Source organism: Neodiprion virginianus, chromosome 1 (assembly GCF_021901495.1).
Source record: "Neodiprion virginianus isolate iyNeoVirg1 chromosome 1, iyNeoVirg1.1, whole genome shotgun sequence".
In the NCBI taxonomy this organism is placed as follows: domain Eukaryota; kingdom Metazoa; phylum Arthropoda; class Insecta; order Hymenoptera; family Diprionidae; genus Neodiprion; species Neodiprion virginianus.
In genome coordinates this window covers 34,693,036-34,710,621 of record NC_060877.1, presented here as the reverse complement: position 1 = coordinate 34,710,621, position 17,586 = coordinate 34,693,036, and the positions used below count along the sequence as shown (strand labels likewise).

At 41.7% G+C, this 17,586-nt stretch overlaps 1 protein-coding gene across 5 annotated transcripts in view; it reads left to right on the top strand.

Moving 5' to 3' along the window:
* The first annotated feature begins 1,955 nt into the window (after positions 1–1,955).
* Positions 1,956–17,586, top strand: part of LOC124297219 (sodium channel protein 60E-like) — a 75,494-nt gene continuing 59,863 nt past the window's right edge. Inside the window, exons 1-3 of one of the 5 annotated variants that reach the window (XM_046748011.1) lie at positions 1,956–2,249; positions 2,542–2,662; positions 3,501–7,066. In XM_046748011.1, coding sequence (XP_046603967.1) covers positions 5,807–7,066 — 1,260 coding nt within the window. In that variant the 5' untranslated portion in view covers positions 1,956–2,249; positions 2,542–2,662; positions 3,501–5,806. Of the gene's footprint in view, positions 2,252–2,541; positions 2,663–3,500; positions 7,067–17,586 lie in introns of all 5 variants that reach the window. The other 4 variants (XM_046748028.1, XM_046748018.1, XM_046748001.1 and 1 more) reach the window with 4 other exon arrangements.

The window sequence follows — 17,586 nt, the reverse complement described above, 5'->3', positions numbered from 1 at the left end:
GGTGCAGCTGTGCTCTGCAGCCCAAGGATCCTATTCTTTCACTCACAGGTACCCAACGATATTCACCGAAGTACTTTTACGTGTATCGACTCGAGTACATACTCGATACTCCTGCAGGAATTCGCCCTGAAGTGGTTTCGCCGGTTAGAGGGGAAAAATCGAAGGGATAACGCCGTCAGATCATTTCCCGAGTTTCTCTCGCGGAGAGACTCCTTTCTCTACATTTTTGTAATGCCGGTTCCGCCTTCCCCGCATTCGACTAGAAACGATGCACCGTCCCGATGTTGCGAGTGTTTGAATTCCCCAGGACTCTGCGGCCTTCACGTTTCGCCCCTCGCGTGTCACGTCCGACGATTCGCCTAAGTACATCCGTCGTTTCGGGGGCGGAGGGAAAGTCAAGGAGAAAGATACAGCCGCAGATACAGCCGCGAACCCTTTGCGCCATTCCTCTATCTAAGACACGCAATCGAAACTCGACTCGCCGACTGCACGCATAGTTTTTCATTAAATGCAATCTACAAAGTGCATTCGGCCCTGGCACGTATGTTGTAACGCCCTCGGATAAAATATTCCTCTGAAAGAATATCAAAATATAGGGTTATTTTCTCATTAGTATCGTTTTTACTCCCTTCGTGAGGTGTAATTTAAAGCTTTGCTTGCATTCGCTAGACTCAACCGAGTATTTTCCCTTCGATTAGTTTTTACGGTGACCAATCTTTGAAAGTGGGAAATGTTTAACGTCGGTAGATTGTGTCGGTTCTGAACGTGTTTATTTTATACATCAAACTTTGCAGCTCTCTTCGCAGGTTTACTAACATTTTTATCGCTTGTGTTTAGATTATTGTAAAAAATCTGCTGTTGATTTGTAAAAAAATTAACTGGAACCATCGATCATTTCAATTTTCAGTACGAAGTATCCGAAAACATTAACATTTGTTAAATTAACTCTGCCACGCTTACGTTCAATTTCAAGGTTCTGTTATAATATGAACTTGAAATTTTTAAATTTTCGGAGCTAGCAACGGTTCGTAAACCTGACACGTCTTGGCCGGATCCCCCATATAGTGAATTTTCCTTCAATTTTCATACGAATATACCAAACGTGCTTCGTATTCTAAGTGACGAGAAATTTGTTACGTTTTGATGTTCGATTTCTGAAGTAGTAAATCTATAAGGCATTATTCAGCCATGATTCGTGTGGACTTAACTGATACCTGAAGCATGTCCCACAACCTAAAACTGCAACATGATTTTTAATTTGGCAAACTGAGAGAGTGCAGGTAAGTTTTGAATCACGAATCATAAAGGCTTCTTACTTTCTTTCCTACAATAATTCATGGAAAAATATTGTCGTACAAATCTCTAAATATCGAGATCCACGTATCTCAAACGAGAAACAAGGCTGGACACTCCCATTCTACACAAAATTCTGAACAAAAATACTCAAATACATTTTCATCTGACGCAGAAATAAAGAAACGGCACAAGCTCAACGTAATCGCAATATTAAATTCTTAGAATCCGTGCAATTTCCTTATTTCCACGTCAAATGAAAATACATTGTCGTCATTTTCTTCAGAATTGTCTACAAAACGGGTCCGTCGACCCCTTTTTCGCGTTTCACATACGCGGACTCCGACATTTCGAGACTCGCGCATGTCAACGGTTTTTTTTCCCGGGACCGGGACGACATGCCCCCAAAAATTTGTCGCTCAAACTGCTCGTCCAGCCGCAGGTGGAGGGATCAACGTCGCGTTTCTCGACCTGCGAAGCTGTTTCGGGGTAGATAGCGATGAAAATCGGCAAAGGGGGAGGGGGGGGGGGCGGAAGCTCTCCCCCCTCCCCACCCACCTCGTCGAGTATCGGCGTCCCTTCGGCGGTCGGCGGTCGGCGTCTCGGTCGTCGGGTCGCTTTCGGTGCGGGTCTGTCGGTCGGCGGCCGATTTGACGTGACTCCCCAGTCACAACGAGCGACCGCGCGCTCGATAGGCGCGCGCGCCCTGATGTCCCGTTTCTCGCGGACAGTGCCGTTGCGTTTCGGCGATCCCACCACCGGCAGCAGTGCCGTCAGTGCTCTCCGTAGAGGCACCCGTGCGTTTTCGCTTTGCTTGACCGGGTTCCGGAGCCGGCAGGAGGTCGCGGCTCGTTCGGTAACCCCGCCGAGATCTGGAGCCGTATAAACGCGGTCCCTGGAGTGATAAGAAAACATCTACGCCCAGTGATATATATTCTACGGCACATACCATTACCGTGTAATCATCGTTCGGAATTTAGCTTTCGCCTTTTTTTTCGCCAAATCCTTTCTTTTACTTTTATTAACGTAGCGACTGAGGAGAGAGAGAGAGAGAGAAAAAGAAAGGAATACCCCCACGGAATAGAATCGTAAATTGCACGCTTTGTCACTGGCTCGAGAATTCGATATTTATTACTAATGTTCGGAATTCGATACGAAAAATGAAACGAAAAAAATGAAATCGACGAATTATTTTAATCAGTTTGAAAAAATTTATCACTGATCACGTTTCTGTTTTTACCATTCTAGAACTGATTTTTCTCATGTACTGCAGTAATCTTCACCGGTATTTGTCAATCTAATGTTCGGATTGGTTTTTCTTTTTACGATCGTGATGAAGAGAACGATAATATACTGGTCTAAATTCACGGTGAAAATTAGAGAAACAGTAATCAATACCTATATTTTTGATCATTAAAAATGATTTCAAAATATTGAAACCTTCTGTTCGCCAACTTCCGAAAGTTGTGATGCCGCGACCGGCATACCAAGCGTCAATTCTCGTTTCTTATATCAAAAGCATCGGTAGCTTTTTCCCAACACGATATTTGATAAAGTCCAGTGTTGGTCCTTTATTTTATTTTCATAGTTTGTCTCTTTTCTACAAGTTGACAATGAGCAGTTGATTCGCCGGGTTAGCCGGGTTCGCTTACCCGGCTCTCTACCATTTTCTCTCCGTCTCTCACTCTCCATACGTTGAATAATGTTTAACACGCTGTCTGAGAGTGAATCTTTTGTCCGTATATAATGACCGAGCTTTCAAGTTATACTGTAATAAATATCTATAGAGCCAAGTCCTTATCACTCGTTTAAGAGATCGTTAATTTTGTTGTTGAGTTCTACACAATGACTCTCTACGTTTAAAATTGAACAAATTTTAATCCGTACACAATGACGGTGAGGTTTCGACTTAGAGTAATGGAGGGGACAGAGAGAGAAAGAAAGGGACAGGCATAGAGAGAGAGAGAGAGAGAGAGAAATTAGAAGCCATTTTGAAATTGACTGTATTCGATCGTTTCTCGAGCCACGCGACACTTGGCGAAGAAGAGAGTCGCGTTGACGTTAATATTGTTACTGTTGTTGTTATTATTATTATTATTATTATTATTATTATTTTAACTTATATAATATATTTATATATAAGGACGAGGAATAATTTCGAAAATGGGGAATCCGTTGAAGTACAAATGAAAATGATTGACAAATAGGTGTACGTGACAAGAAGTCGTTTTTGATCGAACCGCACGGAGCTGTACGGGGAGTATAGAGAGAGAGAGAGAGATAGAAAGAGAGAAAAATAGAAATAGAGATAGATAGAGAGAGAGAGAGAAAGAGAGAAAGTGGACGTGACGCGGTTCTTTATCGAGAAAGAATAAAATCGCGATGAGATGAAATACATGATATAGAAATAAAGAAAAAAGAAGGAAAGGAAAAACCAAAGGAAAAGTGTGAAACGTGCATTATGGTGTTCTGTTGAAAATTTTCGACTGGTGCAGTTTAAATTTTTAATACACCGACCTACCTTATACCTTTACCTCCTTACATAGACAGAAAACTCAATAGTTGTGGGCCTCGAGTGAATTATCATTTTGATTTTCCCTTCGGTATTTGTGTATGTGAATATAAAAAACAAAGAAACTACATTTACGTTACACCGCGTTGTGTCTCCGTATAATATGTAACGTAACGTTTGAATCACGCAATTGAAACGAAGAAAGTGAGTGAAAAAGATTGACAAAAAATTAAAGTAATAAATATTATACGACGGTGACAAGAAACAAAGCAAGGAATATATTAATAGTAAAAAGCAATTTAAATGAAATTAGGAAACCGGACGAATACTAAACAAACAAGCTAGTATAAAATTGATTGAAACATAAACAAAAAAAAATTTACCGAGTCACGTTGAATAATGTAATAATAAAATAAAAAAAAAAAAAAAAGAAAAAGAAAGCAAACGTGCGGTTAATATTGTATAGAATTAGCACAGATTATAAATAATATTGAGCTGCTTCGCGAACAAGTATAAAAAAACATTTCGTTTGTGAAGTGATGGAATGAAAAAAAAAAAAAAAATTTGTCTACGACTTGTGCTGTAAAGGCGACGTGTATATGAGCATGATGTAAATTTTTAACGAATTCAGCAAGCAATATATGTACGTCTACACGTATGTACATGTACGTGGTGATACGAATTAAATTTTTTATTTCCATGCGCCCCACGATGACGGTTGACGATAATAAAACATGTCGAGAAGAATAATAATGCTACGAAAATTCGAACATTCATCATGAAGTGAAAAACAGGTGCGACGTAGTTCAGTACATAGAACAGTATCAGTTTTTATTTTACCCAGGTACAAAAAAAAGGGAGAGAAATATATATACATATATACATATGTATGTATTCATATATATTATATGAATAGAGCACACCTATGAAAGCTTCGCTGATCGAAACTGTTCACGCTTTCAATATCTAATAATGCGTAATATAAGTTGTACAATTCAAGGCACTTTTGACCGTCACCATTACAGGTATTACGCATACGCAAATGGAAAAGCAGCCCGGCAATTTAAATATCGCTGTTTAAATTCTCGGTTTTAAAAGGACACGTCTACGTTATATTATACGCGGCTGTTGAAGCAGGGGGCAGCGATCTTTTCGTAACTAATTAACATATACGCTCATCTCATGACTGTGACTCGTAGCTTGTAGCTTATAAGGATTGTTTATTTGAAAAGTTGAAAAGTTAATAATTATAAATAATTCTGATAGTGAAAATTTAGTGAGAAATAAATAAGTAATTAAAAGCAAGCCAGTGAAATATGCCTGTGCGATGCGATCGATCATCTTATTATTATAATCTACGGGTGGAGAAGATAAAATAGAAAGTGCAGTAAAACGGATACGAAGAAGGAGCTAAAATTAAAAATAATCAGCGAGTCGTTGGTTTTTATTGGTGAGAATTTGATTACTAATATTAGTATTGCCGAAATAATTAACGAATAGATAAACTTGAGAGTTTTTATAAATTGATAGTCACATGGTGCGTTATTTATAGGATAAAAAGTTACGTTTGACTCGGAATCCTGAGGAATGAAATAATTTAAACAAGAAAGTAAAAAAAAAAAAAAATAGAATCGAGATTATACCTACGAACAGAACAACATGGAAAATAATTTTCTGAAAATCGTTGAAATTCGACATAACTGAGTGAGGAGAAAATTACGGAAGAGAAGAGTATCGGCGAACAATCGAATCCCTGAGAATCGCGTAAAATAATAAAAACAAGTAATAAGAAAGTGAGAAGAAAAAAAATAATAATAATAATCGCAGGACAAGCAACGTTTTCGCAGTGGCTGAACGACCGTAGGTCGAGGGTGTGAAAAATTTTCGGTCAATAAGCGGCGCCGAAGGGGGTCACGGGGCGCACGTAAACGTGCATAAATAAAATATGTACGCGGGCAGCGGTGCCGAGACGGGTAAACGGGAGATGAAATCCGCGACCGAATGACATCTAGACAGGGTGGGGGCGGCCATGTGGGCTGCGGGGGCGGGGACCGGGCCCCGAGTTCGCCTAGCAGCGGCTCGGAGGAGAACGGATTCGTCCACCGGCCGCGGGTCGCCGGGCTCTACGCGAACTTGAGCAGAGAGGAACTGGACCGAGTCTCCGAGGAGGGGATATACGGGCCGAACGGGGACCCGAACGAGCGGCGAGATGCGTCGGGGAGCCAGCGCAGCCTGAACCTCCCCTCGATCGGAACGGGGGGCCACCCCAGGCCCCAAAGGATATCGCGGACCCCGCAGCCGCCGCGAAGATCGGCCGTCGGGGCGGGCAGACGGTCGGAAAAGCCGCGGAGGTCGTCGCCTGGGGGCCCGGGACGAGCGGGGCCCTCTGAGGGGGGGGCCTCACTGACCTCGCTAACATCGCCGAGGCCGCGCCGCGCGGAAAAGGGGTCCGCGTCCCGCCGCCCGACGGATTTCGGCTCGGCGGACAGCGTCGCGCATCAGTTTTACCGACCGAGCGCTGGGACCGCGCGGGAGTCACCCCCTACCTGCGGGGGCCTCAGTCCCCGCGATCACGAAATCGGCGACACGCTGTCGCCGCTGTTTCCGAGGTGCAGCGCGCGGCCCTATGCCAGCGCGTTCGGCGCTCGGTACCCCGAGGATTTGGGGCCTTGTTTCGCCGCCTACGATCCCAGGGAGCCGGGGCCCGCCGAAAGGGACGAGCGGTTTCTCAGCCCTCCGGAAGCCGCGGCATCTTGGGGAAACGGTGAGAAGAACCCCGCCGAGGGCACCTCGTCGGCCGAGGAAACCTCGCCTCGGAGGAAATTGGATCCCAAACCGCAGGACGGAACCCGGCTGCGACCCCCCCTCGCCGGCATCGCTGGGACCTCGGCAGATTCGGGAACCGGGGATTCGGGGAGCGCCGAGATCCAGGCTGAGGTTGTCGGGTCGCCTCCACAGCCGGTAACGAGCTTCTCGGACAATTTGAGTGCGCGGAATGTCAATCCTGAGAAAAAGTCACCATGCGGTGGTAACGGCAAGGGTACCGGAAATACCGGGAAACAGACTGTAAAACCGTTTACCAAGGAGAGCTTGGATCGGTTGGAAAATCGGACTGTTCAACTTGTTCGCGAGTACGGATTTCAGCCTCGCAGGAAGACGTCCGTTGAAGATGGCGCTGTGCTTCCACACAAGTTCGAACCATTTCCAGCCGATCTCTACGGACGACCCTTGGAGGAAATTGACAATTTCATTTATGACGAGGTACGTTGAGACTGCGGTGTATTTTCATAATTTCGATTCATTATTATACTTTAGAAGGGAATTCTCCACTTTGTTCCAATTTGCCGTGATACAAAAAATCTTATAGACAATTCGAAGCAAAAGATGATTGGAAATACGATTTAAAAAATTATTGACGGAGATGAATTTTTTCAAAAATAGCACTTATCGTACAATCGATTGTCGATATGTCATGTATTTTATACATGAACTTTTTTGGTCTCACAAAAAGAAAAAAAAGCGAATGACGTTTTACCCGATTTTGAACCGTGAAGCCTCCTTTTTGAAGCTTGAGCGACTCGTGTTCACGGTAAAACAGTAGTTTTGATTCTAGTGCAGGTCCGTAAATGGAACCGAGTCTTTCTCTGCTGATTTTTTCAAAGCTTTATTTCTCTTTCGCTTTGCAATTAGCAAAACGGCGCAGTGGGTTAACTCACGTCTAGACGAGCAATTTTGTTTCCAACGAAACTGTGCATGTCATTTGGCTAGCTAGCAGTGACACCGACTTAGCTATGCATGTATAGTCGGACCCTGCGAAACTGTCGCTTCGTTTGGAACAGACGGCAAACGAGTTTTCCATACTTCTTTAATCTGCGCGTATTAAATTCTGCGTTCAGGTTGCCGATCGTTTATGCTTGCAAAAATGAGGAAGATGGATGTTAAAAAGAGGGATTCGAAATTGCTGTGATCCACACCTCGATTTATGCATCCATGTAACCTGGGGGGCGATGCAAAACACGTTTTCATTACTGTGTGAAGTTTTAAGCGAGCTTGTGCAAACTTCACTTACACAAAATGTAAATGAGGTTATACAAAGTCGAGCTGAGTAAACTCTAATGCGATGGAGAAACACGTGGCTTTCATTGCTTCGGGTTTAACCGTGATCGTGAAAAGACAAAACCTCTGGTGCAATGGACGAGCTATAATCCAGTTATAGCTGAGAAAGTGAAACTATTGTCTGCGTATAGTGCTAAGGCTGCAAACCGGTGGATTCGATGAGCAGCGAAGCTTCGGCGTGAATAATAATTTCTATCCGCATTGTAATTCCATACTCGAAACACCGAAATTCTATTGGCTTTTTATCCATTTTCACCTAATTCTTATTCCGCAATTACGTAGGTCTTTCTGGTTAAGGAGAAAAGCACAAGGCTCGCGGTTTTCGGTAGCTTCGCCGACGCTAAAATGGCCGGAATATTCTTCAGCGATCCATTCTGGATAAAATGCATAGAGGAAAAAGGACAACGGAAGTAGGGTGAAAGCGAGAGAGAGAGTGAGTGAGTGAGTGAGAGAGAAAGACAAAGAGAGACGGAGGGAAGAACGCCGGGTGATAAGGTGGTTGTTTTGGTCTACGGAGGATAAAGAGTGCTGCAAACAAACTCTCGGGCGTTTGGATTTAATGGCTTGCGGAGTAACTTTTCGCGAATGGTAGTCACGGGGGCGAGGAAAGAGGACTCTCATAAATCTTTCATTACATTTCTATCGCGTTTCTGTACAAGAATGCGTACCTTCGTGTATTCGTGCGCAGTGTTGCAGACGAACACAGAGCAAGCTGCGAGTCTGTGTACGGAGAAACAAATAGCGAAAAAAGATTCCTGCTCGAGTAATAGACGTACACATGTAGAAACATTCCAGATCATATACGTATAGGTATAGGTATCTATCGAGGTATATTAATTTTCGCCGAGTTGGAATTTATTTCCGCAAAAATTCAATCTAAACTTCCTCCCCGGGGGTTTCCTTCCCCGCTCGCGGATCACGGCATTAACAGCATCCGGTCTCGGGATGTCTGCGTATCTACATACGCGAAGGAAACTTTTATTTTTTTTTGCCGATTAATTTGTCTCTGGGAACGAATTCGGTAAAGGTCAAAGCAGCGCTAAGTATACTGATCGCGAATTCAACGTCGCGTCAAGAGGCTCGGTCCGTATTGACGAGACCTCGACAATCTTCCACAAAGTACGATAAAAATGAATGATCCGAGCGATAATCATAATTATTATACTTTTGCCAGTGGCATTGATAGCTACGTTCGATCAACGTGTACCCGTGTATGGTATATCCGATAAAAAGTTTCGCGCAGGTCAAGGAATGCAACTTCGCTGCACACTTTCCAAGCAGCCTCGACGGTCGAGTTCCATGGCGAGCAGAATTGATGCTCGTTTAGTCGAGAACCCAAAATCGCATCAGCGTTACGGACGTTGAGAAGGGTTGCGGACTGTTCGACGGTGTTGTGTACACGGATATTAGAGATCGCTGAGGGTGGGCGGGCTTCTCGCCAAAGCAACTCCGTGTGAAAAGATTACTCTGCCTATACTCGAGTTTATCTTTTACCGACAACATAACAACACCGTAGAGATATGGAGAGTCAGTTTCGAGTCGGTATTAACGAAAAAATACATCTTCAGGTCAAAAGTATCTCGTCAGAGGAAATTCTTATCTGTGCAGTGTCAGCCACTAAACTGAGATTATAATAATGTTAGTATACATACAATGCGTGCATTTTCCAGAGAACATTTAATTGTACATGTACTACCAAGAACCAGAGAATTCGTTTCAGTTTACTTAATATACTGACAATTAGTTTCGAAATAACATTTTTCGGTGATATATTACGTGTGGAGAAGAATGTTTTAAAAACTACTTTTTTTACGGATGAATTTTACACGAGCTGTTCTTCGCTCTTCCTGCAGGATTCGTCAGAGCTATCCTGGATATAATCCGCAGTTCGTAATTAATATATCTTACTCCACCGCTACACTGCGCGTTTTCTGCACTGTGAAATACAGTATGAAAGTTTTAGAACTAGCCAGGTTCGCGGACCATGAGAAAAGTTTTCTCACCGCTCAATCCGAAATTTTCCCTCGACGGATTTATATTCATAGCATCAACGAGACATTTATTATTTCGTTTCCCGTCGCCATTCATTATCCCGTTTCATGTCACTGGCAATAACCGATCGTTCATACGTCGCACGATGACTGACAAAACGTTACATCCGCGATCAAAAATCTATTAATTACAATTCGTGTAGGTTTTGTGTTTTTGCGATCACCGCATTGCCGTTTCTTGATAGAAAGTTTGCTAACTTTTTTACAAACTCGTATTCCTGAGCTAATGGTCGGTAAAAATATATATATATAATCGTGGTATACATACAATGTTATATCAAAATGTCGGAGAAAATCTGAAGAACGAGTCGTCAAAATATAAATCCTTGTACTCAAGAACGGGATGAAGAGCTAGAACACACGTAAAATATACGCTCGTAACAATATGCGATTGCATCGCACTCGATCTTCGAGACCTCCGCTAGAATATGCTACGTGAAATTTGTATGTCTTTAGCACCTGTCTTATTCTGCGAAGAAATCCTCTCGCCAGCTATATAGCTCGTTTTATTGTGATCCCATCTTCTCAATCCAATTTTTCTCCCCCTTTTTTTCGTAAAATCTTCGAGGAAAGAATGATTGATTCTCAGACATTTCTGCCCCGCCACTGATACGGGTACGGGCATTATGTATAATAAAGTCGGGCTGATTTTTCCCTTAAAAAAATCATCGCTGTCTGTACGTTATTTATTATGCGCTGTTCGATCGCAAATTGGACGTGCAGTGTACGCATAATGGGTATAAGATATACGACGCATTATCTATGTTTGTGCAGAACTGCATGTCTTCGAAAACTGGGATAATCTCAACCCCCAAAATCCGAGCGTGACAAATTGTGATAAATTTCCGTAGTGACGCATATCCTTATACCAAAGAATAAACAACGCGGTAATCTCGGATTAGAATATACGCAGCCTATGGAATATTTGATTCATGATATAGGGTGTTTTCACGTTTTGTATGAATAAAAGATACCCTCATATATGTGCTCAGAAACAAATAAAATCCATGGATTCCGATATTTGTTCGATATTCTTTCCACTTTTCTATACGCACAATTCCAGCGATTGTTTGATCAGCCGTCTTTTGACCCTCGAGCATCGTCGGCGTAGTTTGATATTGCAATGTTCGTTTCGTTTATTATTTCCATTCTAGAATTCCAATCGATCGCCAATCTACGATTGAGGGACGACGATGCAAAGTAAATACGCCGAGCAGGATTAGCGAACTTTCTTCCATTCCGCCTCTTTACTTTCCGAGTCTTGTACAGAGAGCTCATCTTTCGTAAGGATCTTTTTTCTATCAGACACTAAAAATTGATGGGGTAAGAACGGTTTTTTCAAACCACCCTACTTAGCATACTTTAATTTGGTATCGTCGTCTGCAGTCTAGACACCATAGAAGCCAGGTAACGACTATCTGCGTAACTCTCCTGGTGGTTTCAGAGATAAAAACGGTATCGTCGTGCGCTGCGGTGTTAATCGTGTAAAAGAGTGTTCCTAACCTCCAATCTGCCTGCCCACCAGCGGCAGTAATCTATATCCTCAGTGTCGAATTTCCTCGGATGGACCAAGTTGAGGGAATGGTGTCTATACATACACGTATGTAGGTATCAGAGTGTAAAACCTGGAACGAATTTGCCAAAGTCAAATCCTGTCTGATGGTATATAAATTGAAATCGCATCGAATAGAGAAAATAAACGATGAAGTTATACCGATCACGTGCATAAAGTTGAATACGATACTGGATTACTAAAAATGAACTCCCCTGTACAAGTTATCTTCATATCATGGCCGGTGTTAAAATTTTTCTTCTACAGATTAGAATTCCTGTAGTGCGAATGAAAACTCGGTGGGAGCCGTGAGAAAATTGTGAAATAACTGACGCGTGAGTCCAGACGTTGATGAAAAATGATCATGGCCGCCGTTGATACACGCTTGAGATTTTATTTCAGCCAGGGAACGAATTTCACACCTCGGAAGGTGTCAAACGGTGTTGCGGGTGAAAAAAGACGATGGCAAAAATATTTCGATCATAATTTCACCTTCGACGAAAGGCTGTAAGACCTCGGAATTCAGCTTGCAGTGAAAACAGCGCATAGCCTAGATATTGTGCAACGCGCCTAATTGCTCACGTGGTTTACACCCGATTTTAACTTTTTCCTCGGCATGTTTTTATACCCTGCAGCTATACAGGTATACTCATAACGTATATTGTAGTCAGGTAGGTCACACACTGTGCAGCAGCGACATGCAGTTCGTTTCAAGGAGGAAGCTGACGTGTATGGAGTTACCTACCTATAACCTCGTACCTATGTATAAATATAACCTGCGTACAGAAATCCCACATATACATACATGTACAGCTATACACGATGTGCAATGATACGATACACGTTACATGTACTCTGCTGCATACCCGTTTATGCATACGAAGACGAGTCTGCGCATCGGTGACGTAGTATGAGCAAGAGGGAGAAAAAAGCATGGAAAAACAACAACAAAAAAAAAAAAACAGTATTATAAATGTGATAAAAAACCTGGCAAAAGAAGGAAAAAGGACGGTTCTTGGAGCCGTTAGTAGGTTCTATGAGTACGTTATAGACTTGGAACAATATGTGAGCGAAAAATGTATACGGTGTACTGGTGTAATGCGGGAGTGGAGGCGGTATGAGCATTGTACATTATGCATACACATATACACACTTGTATTTTGTACAAGATATGTGTTATACACAATGCGGGGGGCATTTATGTTTGTCGGCTTGCCTAGCCAGCCTAGGGGAGCTGCGATAGAAATATATATCTATGGCTGCAGAAATGTGCGTGTTACCGCACTGCGCCTGCTGACACAATTCGCGCAGGTGAAAACAGAGGGAGCTATAGCACCTCGCCTAGCGTCCGAGCTCCTCTTCGCGGCTTACTAATTTGCTTTTGCAGCAACTAATTCAGAGTACATATTAATCTTGCAAATGGTTTGCAACCGCGGCGTCGTTTTATCGTTGTCAAAGTGTCGGGGTTAATCGGGCTTGAATAGCCCATCACGTCAACACCCCATAAAAACTTTCCCCGTTTTTCACCCGCGCTTCTTTCTCTATTGGATATCCAAACGATAATTTTACTTATCGAAATACGAAAGGAGAGCGCTACTGCATGCAATTTTTATGTCGGTATAGCGGAGCTTGCAACTAACCGGGTTGTTGAAGAGGACAAAAATCATTTTTCACCGTTTAATTCATCGGTTAAAAGATGTTTTCGTGGAGACTATAGAAAATGAAAGTTAAATTAAGACGAGGTGTTTTTTTCGGTGAAACTACGGACTGGAAATACGGCTGAGTACGTGTAAGATTACTTTTTTTTTATCGCCGAGGATAATTATATTTTTGCAAAGTGATGCCGCTCGAGGGCGGACAGTCGAATACCGCTGTTCTGTTTGGATTAAATTTTACTCTTGTGATGTGTACTTATCTCGGTAGGAGAAAAACAAATTTATAAGCACGGGGATATATTTTTCATCTTTCTTTTAATCAAGTTTCATACCGATCTCTTGTGGTGTATAAATGTTACCGTGTACCAACCACCCGGCGTATAATTTCGGGAGCCTGGAAGTAATTGCTCGAGGTTCGATAATCTGCACACGTTATTATAGATTGAATCCACCCGCTGCCCTGTTTTCACTGAAAATTTCAAGTGCCTGGTAAGATTGAGGCTCAGCTTGATACCCGGTTGTTAAACATTTGCGGTTGATAAGGAACCAATTTATTTTCAGCCCCTGTAAGCCTTACTTGAAATCTTGCTGATCGGACAAAAGTGAGAAAATTTTTACCTATCGTCGTGACGAAGTGCCCACGCGTCGTATCTTGCAAAAATCGTTGTTAGGAAAGTCAGTTATGGTTGAAAAAAATGTCCAAGATTAAAATCAGCCCCAAATGAATAACGTCAAACATTTTATGAATTTTTTTTATTTATATTAATTCAATCATTTCGAATAGACGAAATACTTTTAGTTGCTACTGTTATTGAACATAAATCACGCGTCTTTTATTATTGCATACGGTTTGGAGTAACTAAATCACGGAACTAAATCCCTACGGCACTTTTTTTTTAAGAAAGAAAACGAGTTATAAATCTCTCATCCCACTGTCCGCGGATATGAATCCACGGAGAAAATATTCTTCGTGGTGGTTAAACGGGGGGCGCTGTATAAATTACCTTCCCTTGTTATACCCTGTGCGCGTGTCTGTGTATTTACTCGTACCTTATATACCTTGGTTCCAGGTTATCATAGGTATACGAAAGGGCTGAAAGGGTCAATTGATCACGGCTTGTATGAAAAAAATACAACGAATACCGAAAATTTCAAAATTTTACTCGGGCGCTTAACGAAAATTATTTCCACCGGTGTCGTAAAGGGCTTATCTTTCAACACAGTGACCCTGCTTTTTTCTATTTTCCAGCATCCAGCAGCGGGTTGGATTCGTTTTGATTCCTGGATCGTGGATCTTTACTTTTTGTCATAACGCGGTGCAAACATTGACAAGCCGGGCTTGTAAGGGGAAGCGTGAATACTTTAGAGGATGAACTGAAGCGGGGGAAAATGAAAAGGGAAAAAGAAGAAAGGGGCGGATTTAGAAGAGGTCGTGGGGGTGGGGGGTAGGTGTTTCTGTTTCAGGCACGAGTCGCGACCCCCGACCTTTCAAACTAGGTTCCTTACTCGCGAGCAGTGCCGCAGTGCAAGGGAAGGGTCCAATGGGGGGGGGGGGGGGGGGGGGATCTTTGCATCTCCGGTTTCAGTTAATTTAAAATCATCGCGATAACTTCGCCCTGCAGATTGTGCATGATTATCCATTACCCAAAGTCTCGACGATCTTCGCCAAGATGTAACAAAAATGGAACGAGAATACTATCCGGTAAAAATAACGAAAATATACATATGTATATCATAAAATCACCACTAAATGTGCGGACTTTTTTCATCCCGTTTCTCATTTCACGGACGGATGAAAAATCCATATCGTAAGCTGAATTGTTTTTTCCTTGTTATGTACGACAATGCACCCAAAGATATTTGCTCGCTCGGGAGGAAAAAAAATAATTATTTTTTTTAGGTTGAAATGAATTTCGAACGAATCAAATTGAATTTTCTCATTGACGAGATGCTAACCATTAATCAATAGGTTCATAATCAAATAAAGTCTCTTTGTCCCAGAACAAATTCAGAAAAAAAATTTCCGACGTCGTCTGCTTGTCTGACTGATCAACCGTATTTACATACAACTTTCACCCTTAAATTTTAGCATTTCTTACGCGTAATCCGGGTTTCCTTGATTCACAAGCTTTTGCGCGTTCTGCGCGATCTCTTTCGCTTTTTTTTTCAGGTCGGTTTTAAACACAGATTTCGATCTCTTCGAGCTCTGTTCAAATATCAGATCTTTCCTGCACGGGCAAATATACGTAGACTTGGTAAACAAGGCTGGACGCCCCGTGTATACGAAGCAGGCAAGCGAGGGACAAGACAGTTTGAAAACAACAAGGAATATACAGAAAAACATTCCCAGAGTCTAGACTGGAACAGTCTTATTTATCTCCTACTTAGATATTTAAAAAGACTGTATTTTTCATTCTCACTACAATTTTTTTGCACAACCTCCATTTCCCTCTCCGTAACACATTTACTTTAAGCTCCGCGCCTCGCCAACGGTAGAATACTTTTTTTTATTTTATGCAATACATCACAGATGAAAATTGCATCCCTCTAACAGTTGTTTTTCTTCTTTTTACAGAGTTCTGAGGTATAAATTATTTATCCCGAATTCATGTGAAAATTCGTAAAAAATTTGAAACGTTAATCGCTGAGGGAATTTAATCAAACTTTTTCATACCCGCAGGGCATTTGCAGTCAAGTGGGCCGATAATTAATCGTCGTGGTAAATCGAATAGAACCTGATTCTGCGAATTCGCTTTGAACCTATACATCTGTGGATGTTACGTTAAGTGAAATCTTCGTGCTGAACACGCGCGTCGCCATACCGTGATAATTTGTTCAGGGTTTCTTATTTCAAAATCATTTCTTCATTTTCCCTCTTTTTCTATGTTCCGTTCGCTTACTGCCAAGAAACACACGCACACACGGCGGACTGACAGAATCGCGTGGTTCCGAAGGTGTTTTAAGCCTCGTGTAATGGGCCTCTGTTTGTTCAGACGGAAGCTTCTCCGATGCAGAGGGAAAGAAAAGGGTATGTTTTCCTTGCCAATCCGTAGGCTTCACGTGGCACAAAGGAAGGAGATGGATATGTTGACTTAATATAATACAAGTTTGACTTGTCACGGTCACAGTTCGCGTCTTTCCTTGTCGATCTAACGTTTTGATTTTGTCGTTCGCTGATAACACGTCGTTCATTAGACAATATTATACGTATCCATAATACCGATAGAATTAAAGTTTTGTCATTTGACGAAAACTTTCGTTATCGCCACATGAATTGTGTTTGACGTTTTTTTTTTTCTTTCTTCCTTTTTGTATGAAATTACTAAAAGCTAGGACGATTAATGTTGAAAGGAAAAATTTATATTGCGCAGCGGAAGATGCACGGAGTTTTTATTATAATAAATTTGATAATAACCAGTCTCTGGTTTACAGTTCGAGCGGATGAATTCACTTTTCCACTTCGTTCCACTCAACTATTTTTTTTCGTCTCTTTCTAATTCACCGGAACAGTTTCAAACACAATTGAATTCTTCAGCTCAGCTCGTCCGCAGCAAAAACTTGAAACACGGTCGATGCAAATATGAAGAAAAAAAAAAAGAAGGAATTTGCATATTGGTGCAAACTAAAACTACTTAGATAAGCGATATAGTTGCAAAAAATCTTCTTAGTTATATAGCGAAAAGTTGAAGGGCTGTGGAGAAAAAGGGGGGGTTGAATATTTTCCCCGATGCAATGTCTGCGCCTGGAATCTCACCCCGTACATCTTATATTATACAGACGGTAAAACTTGCTCGTTTTATAAATGGCATTTCACATAACTAATAACGTTTGCAGGACATTTCGCCACTTTATCCTCATTCTCAGTGATTTTTCATGTAATGTTGTAAAATGCGGAAAGGCGTGACGGAAAATTTTGCACAGTCGATTCAACATCCCATGTGGAATAAAGACCGCGAAACGGCGGAGAATAAAATAAATGAATGAGAAGAACTAATTACTGTCGTGAAAAAAATGATTCGATTATTTTTTAGTCATTGTTAAAATTGCACCGAGAAATCTTCATCTATGTAGTATTTGAAAAGAATTCATGCCACGTAACTCGGGTATAAAATTACGTTGTTACTGACCCGATGTTGAGATTCCTCAAGAAATTTCATGAATATTTTCAACATCGTGCCGAGAAGACGAAGCCGTTCAGATCTGCCTTTGCTGTTTTAGAAACTTGAAATTTGTTACAAACTGTGTGCCAAATTCCATTACAAAAATTTTTTTAAAAATTTAAAAAATTTATATTACTCATAGCCTGCAGAGTTTCGCAGCTTTAAGAAATCTACGAAGTTCGTCGGTTCGGGTTTTAAACACTTTATAAAAAATTTAATCAGCGTCTATACCTACATACAACAATAT